Source organism: Danio rerio, chromosome 17, assembly GCF_049306965.1.
Source record: "Danio rerio strain Tuebingen ecotype United States chromosome 17, GRCz12tu, whole genome shotgun sequence".
Taxonomy (NCBI): Eukaryota; Metazoa; Chordata; class Actinopteri; order Cypriniformes; family Danionidae; genus Danio; species Danio rerio.
Genome location: NC_133192.1, coordinates 55,510,391 through 55,516,392, shown reverse-complemented (window position 1 = coordinate 55,516,392; position 6,002 = coordinate 55,510,391). Strand labels below are relative to the sequence as shown.

The 6,002-nt window shown below is 35.1% G+C and overlaps 1 protein-coding gene across 2 annotated transcripts; it reads left to right on the top strand.

Annotated features, from left to right (window-relative positions):
• The first annotated feature begins 479 nt into the window (after positions 1-479).
• cga (glycoprotein hormones, alpha polypeptide) lies at positions 480-5,699 on the top strand. 2 transcript variants are annotated; one of them, XM_005169876.6, is made up of 4 exons: positions 480-1,549; positions 1,674-1,772; positions 3,937-4,124; positions 4,223-5,699. In XM_005169876.6, the coding sequence occupies exons 2-4, from the start codon at positions 1,679-1,681 to the stop codon at positions 4,292-4,294; spliced, it is 354 nt and encodes a 117-aa protein (XP_005169933.1). In that variant the 5' UTR covers positions 480-1,549; positions 1,674-1,678; the 3' UTR covers positions 4,295-5,699.
• Positions 5,700-6,002: the final 303 nt, after the last annotated feature.

The window sequence follows — 6,002 nt, the reverse complement described above, 5'->3', positions numbered from 1 at the left end:
TGAGCCTGCACCCCTCCCATCAGTGTTTCTTCTACATCCCTGCTTAAAAAAACTAGCACACTCTGAAATTAAGAGTTGTAACATCCTGCTGAAAGCAAGTTCTCAGAATTTAACTTCTCCCTTCTATCACTGCGCCCTGGTTTTCAGTCTTGAGGAGCCACAGCTATTATGAAGCAAGGTTATATGCGCTTAAGCACACAAAAATAAGTTCATGTATTTGATTAAAAGGCAAGGCAAGTTTATTTATATAGCACATTTCATACACAGTGTCAATTCAAAGTGCTTTACATAAAGAAGTAATATAAAAGAATAAAAGAAACAAGTGTAAGAAAATGAAAAGAAATAATAAAAATAAAAATTATAAGAATAAGAATAAAAAATAGATAAAACAGATAAAAATGTGTTAAAATGTTATAAGATAACGAAAAAGAAGAAAAAAAACCACAATAGTGCGCTCTGTCGGATGCAGCACAGTGCTCATACAGTAAAGGCACAGCTAAACAGATGTGTTTTCAGTCTTGATTTGAACATGCCTGATGTTGGAGCACATCTGATCATTTCTGGAAGCTGATTCCAACAGCGAGGAGCGTAGTAGCTGAAAGCTGATTCACCCTGCTTTGACTGAACTCTTGGAACTTCTAGTTTATATGATCCTAAAGATCTGAGTGATCTGTTGTGTTTGTATTCAATCAGCATATCTGTAATGTATTGAGCTCCTAGGCCATTTAGTGATTTATAGACCAGTAATAATACTTTAAACTCTATTCTGAATGTAACTGGGAGCCAGTGTAGAGACCTGAGGACAGGTGTGATGTGCTCTGATTTCCTGGTTCTAGTCAAAATCCTGGCCGCAGCGTTCTGGATGAGCTGCAACTGTCTGACTGTCTTTTTGGGAAGGCCAGTGAGGAGGCCAGGATTAAACTTTAAAACGGGATTAAACTATTAATGCAGAAAACAAAGTTAGAAAAACATCATAATTCCTTCAGTTGCCGTTGTCCTCTTCAATAGTTTTACTTTGTTATTAATACGACACGCTCCTCTCCATCTGGCACTGAAAATATAAAGTTACATTTGCATGGCGCATGAAAGCTCATTATATGAAGCGAGGTCTTGTGGATTTGCGCAGATGGAAAGATTGAGAGATAGTGAAGGCAAGCTAACGTTCATCCTTGACACTTGATACTCTGTGTTTAGAGAACAGATGAAATACAATAATTGCCGATGAATTCATCTGACCCGAAATCATGCAACAGGTTGAAAATCGAACAAAGGTTTTCTAGCAGCTTGAGGCGTGTTTTTATAATCAACCTTATGAAATCAGCAATCTCAAAGACAAAACAATTATTTAATAATCCCGCAGTGCATATTCAGTCATTTTTGTACATTTTCCTAATGGATTAGAAGGTCAGCAAGGGAAGAATCTCTCTCTCTCTCTCACACACACACACAAACGTTCAAACATGGGGCAGGTATGAGCAAGGTATAAAAGGTAGCTTTACTTGTGTGGGAGAAGACACTCATCACGCTCCGCCGGAAGTCGAGAACAAAGGTAGGTTTAGCTTTTAGAAATGCTTAATATAAAAAAGCTAATTCAGAGTCGCATAATAATGTTGATGTATTTTAAATAAACTATAAGTGCAGTTCACTAAAGAGCTTTTCTTCTTCTATTATAGCCATCATGTTTTGGACAAGATACGCTGAAGCAAGCATTTTCTTGTTGTTAATGATTCTTCATGTCGGACAACTGTATTCAAGAAACGATGTGTCTAACTGTGAGTTGATATTCTGGTCTAATACTTAAAGGGATAGTTAACCCACACTGAAAAGAAAATGGTTCATGGGAAGTTTTTTCTAAGATAAGTGATTGCAACAATTTTTCTAAAATCTTGTTGTTTTTTTCCAGTGTAGAAAAATAAACATTTACTGACCGTCATGTGGCCCTAAAGCTTTAGTCTGTTGAGCACAAAGAAGACATTGTGAAGAAAGCTGAAATATCGTCACCATTGACTTTCATAGTATTTGTTTTTCCTACAATGGAAGTCAAAAAGAAAAAAGTATGAGTTTGAATAATGGCCATTTGTTTTTGAACTATCCCTTTAACAAGTTTTGTTCTTAAAAAAAAAAAAAAAAAAAAAAAAAAAAAAAATATATATATATATATATATATATATATATATATATATATATATATATACATATATATATATATATATATATATATATATATATATATATACAGTTGAAGTCAGAATTATTAGCCCCCTTTTGATTTTTTTTTTTTCTATCTTAAATATTTCCCAAATTATGTTTAACAGAGCAAGGAAATTTTCACAGTATGTCTGATAGTATTTCTTTCTTCTGGAGAAAGTCTTATTTGTTTTATTTCGGCTAGAAAAAAATCTGTTTTTAATTTTTTTAAAAACATTTTTGGGACAAAATTATTAGCCCCTTTAAGCCAATTTATTTTTTCCTGATAGTCTACAGAACAAACCATCATTATACAATAACTTGCCTAATTATCCTAACCTGCCTAGTTCACCTTATTCACCTACTTAAGCCTTTAAATGTCACTTTAAGCTGTATAGAAGTGTCTTGAAAAATATCAAGTAAAATATTATTTACTGTCATCATGACAAAGATAAAATAAATCAGTTATTAGAAATAGGTGTTTAAAACTATTATGCTTAAAAATGTGCTGAAACAATCTTCCCTCCATTAAACAGAAATTAGGGAAAAAAATAAACAAGGGGGCTAATAAATCAGACTTCAACTGTATAGTTAAAGTCAGATATATTAGCCTAACTAAATTATTAGCCCCCCTGTTTATTCTGTTTATTAACGGAGAGCAGATTTTTTCAACACATTTCTAAACATAATAGTTTTAATAACTCATTTCTAATAACTGATTTGTTTTATCTTCGCCATGATGACAGTAAATAATATTTGACTAAATATTTTTCAAGACACTTCTATAAAATCTTTAAATAAAGCATCACTCTGGCTTCAAGATCTGATGTTATATTTACACTTAGAAAAATACAAATATTCAAGTAGCGTTTCTAGCAAATTCTCACATGTTTGGCAACCTTTACTTTCATATTTCTCTGCTATAAATGTACTTCCTGGGGAATAATGTGACTGTCTTGTATGTAACAAATCTTTTTTCTGTAATCATCATTTTGTCTTTTCTTTCTCTGTTCAGAATCTCAAGCTTCCTCTATGTTTACCTACCATTGCAAGATACCACAGCATTATCCCTCATCGTATCACCCATTACTGCTGTCACTCTATTTATCTATGTATTTATTATTATTTTATTTATTTATTTATTTTCCTTCTTTAATTTTTTGAAGAATTTAGCTACTTTTTTCTATTATTTTTGTTTTTATTATTACATTTTTTACACTATCCTTCTTTAGGCAATGTATTTGGTTTGTTGAAGTGTGTGTGTGTATATATATATATATATATATATATATATATATATATATTTATATATATATATATATATATATATATTAGCATAAAAATGAAGGGGAAAAAGACACTTCTATACAGCTTAAAGTGACATTTAAAGGCTTAACTAGGTTAATTTGGTTAGCTAGGTTAACTAGGCAGGTTAGGATAGTTAGGCAAGTTATTGTATAACTATGCTTTGTTCTGTAGACTATCGAAAAAAAAAATAGCTTAAAGTGGCTAATAATTTTGACCTTAAAATGGTTTTAAAAAAATAAAAGGAATGCTTTTATTCTAGCCGAAATAAAACAAATAAGACTTTCTCCAGAAGAAAAACTATGATCAAACAAACCGTGCAAATTTCCTGAATCTGTTAAGCGTCATTTGGGAGAAATTAAAAAAAGAAAAAATAATTCAAAGGGGGGCTAATAATTCTGTCTTCAACTGTATGGTTTATTTATGTTTATATGTGTGTCAAAGATGGATGTGAAGAGTGCAAACTCAAGATGAACGAACGTTTCTCCAAACCCGGGGCTCCGGTCTATCAGTGCGTGGGCTGCTGCTTTTCGAGAGCTTACCCCACACCCCTGAGGTCCAAGAAAACCATGCTTGTCCCAAAAAACATCACATCAGAAGCCACTTGCTGTGTAGCAAAAGAATCTAAAATGGTAAAGTCCACATTACGACATTTTATTGTTACGATATTTAAGGACGTTATTGTCATTTATTGTATATAACACATGTTGTTTGTGTGTTTGTGTTATAGGTTGCCACGAATATCCCACTATACAACCACACAGACTGCCACTGCAGCACCTGTTACTATCATAAGTCTTAAAACACACTCTCTTCACATTTCTCAAATGCTCATTTCCTGTTCTTAAATCACAGTGACTCATGAAATATGATTTTTATGTAGCTTTCCATATTTCAACTGTGGCCATTTCCAATTCGTTTCTAAAATGGTTGGCATAATTATTGTAAACTGCATATTCTGTCACTTTCATAGACCTTAAAGGGATTGTTCACCTAAAAATTAAGATTCAAGTGGGTGTCCAAACTCAGTCCTGGAGGTCTGATGTCCTGCAGATTTTAGCTCCAACTTGCCTCAACACACCTGCAAGGATGTTTCTAGAAAGTCTAGTAAAGCTGCGGTGACATTAGAGTTTGAGCATGCGATATTTTGTCGTGCGGCGCTGCGAAAAGAGGCGGGATTTAACAAGCTTATTATACATTTTAAAAAGTAAGCAATTACTCCATATTTTAAATTCCTGTCCAGAGAGGTCATGTTTTGATACTCGATTGGTCTCACGCAGTCAAGTGATGCGATTTCTCAGGTCAGAGTTCACCAAGCTTGAACTTTGCACCGCAGCAACCTGCAAAACTTGACGCACAACCTTGCGCTTCCGGTCTGACGCATTCACGTGCGTATGAATGGAAGTCTATGGGGAGAAAAGTCAAGTGTGACCACAGCTTAAGAGCTTGATTAGCTAGCCCAGGTGTGTCTGGTTGCGATTGGAACTAAACTTTGCAGGACACCGGCCCTCCAGGACTAAGTTTGGACACCCCTGCTCTAAACCTTTCCTTGCTGAAAATTCCAGCTTAAATCAGCCTAGGATGGTTGGCTGGTTTTAGAGGGGTTTTAGGCACTACCAGACTGGTTTCCAGTCATTTCCAGCCTGGTCTTTGCTGGTCAGGCTGGAAAGTGACCAGCTAAAACCATCTAAAACCAGCTTGACCATCCTGGTTTAAGCTGGACATAGCTGATTTAGGCTGGGCTCCCAGGCTGGCTAGGCTGGTCAAGCATCTCCCAGCTTGTCCAGCTAACACCTGGCTGGAAATGGCTGGAAACCAGCCTGGAAGTGGCCAAAACCCCTGTAAAATCAGGCTGGTCGACCAGCTAAAACCAGTCAATCATCCTAGACTGGTTTAAGCTGGATTTTTCAGCAGGGTTATGAGTTTCTTTCTTCAGTTGAATGAACAATTTTAAAGAAAGCTGGAAACACCACTAAAACTGAAGTCAGTGGTTTCCAGCTTTCTTCAAAGAGGAAAGAAAGTTGAACAGATTTGAATGGAACAAGTAAAGGGTGAGTAAATAATGACAGAATTGTAATTTTGGGTGAACTATCCCTTTAAGAGCGTAATATGCCATCCTTTACTATCATTAAATCGCTTATTTATTTTGTTGCCTTTACTGTGACATTCTTCAAATCTATAAATGAAATAAAAGATTGCTGAAGACATGCTTCGACTCTCTTTTCCTCACACATTCGTCATCTTATGAAGGTTTGTCCCAGCATGTAGGCTACTTCTGTGTTGTTACAATTCTATTCAAATAAAGAAAAGTTCTGTCGATGTTTTTTTTAAACCGTCAGCCAAATATTTTCTGTGAGATGTCGAAAGAAAGTAAGAGGGAAAGAAAGACTTTTGTCAATGACGTGACTGTTTTTGAGGACAGACGCCCCCTCCCCTAACCCCCCTGCGCCATAGTCGAAACGGTAGTTTCGAATTTCGAACACTACTATGACTAAAGATTGACTCATGAA

Bases quoted from the DNA above. Each gene is read 5' to 3' on its own strand.
- cga (XM_005169876.6), top strand. From the start codon at position 1,679: ATGTTTTGGACAAGATACGCTGAAGCAAGCATTTTCTTGTTGTTAATG. The intron at 1,773-3,936 runs GTGAGTTGATAT...TGTGTGTCAAAG, and splicing joins AAGAAACGATGTGTCTAACT to ATGGATGTGAAGAGTGCAAA. The intron at 4,125-4,222 runs GTAAAGTCCACA...TTTGTGTTATAG, and splicing joins TAGCAAAAGAATCTAAAATG to GTTGCCACGAATATCCCACT.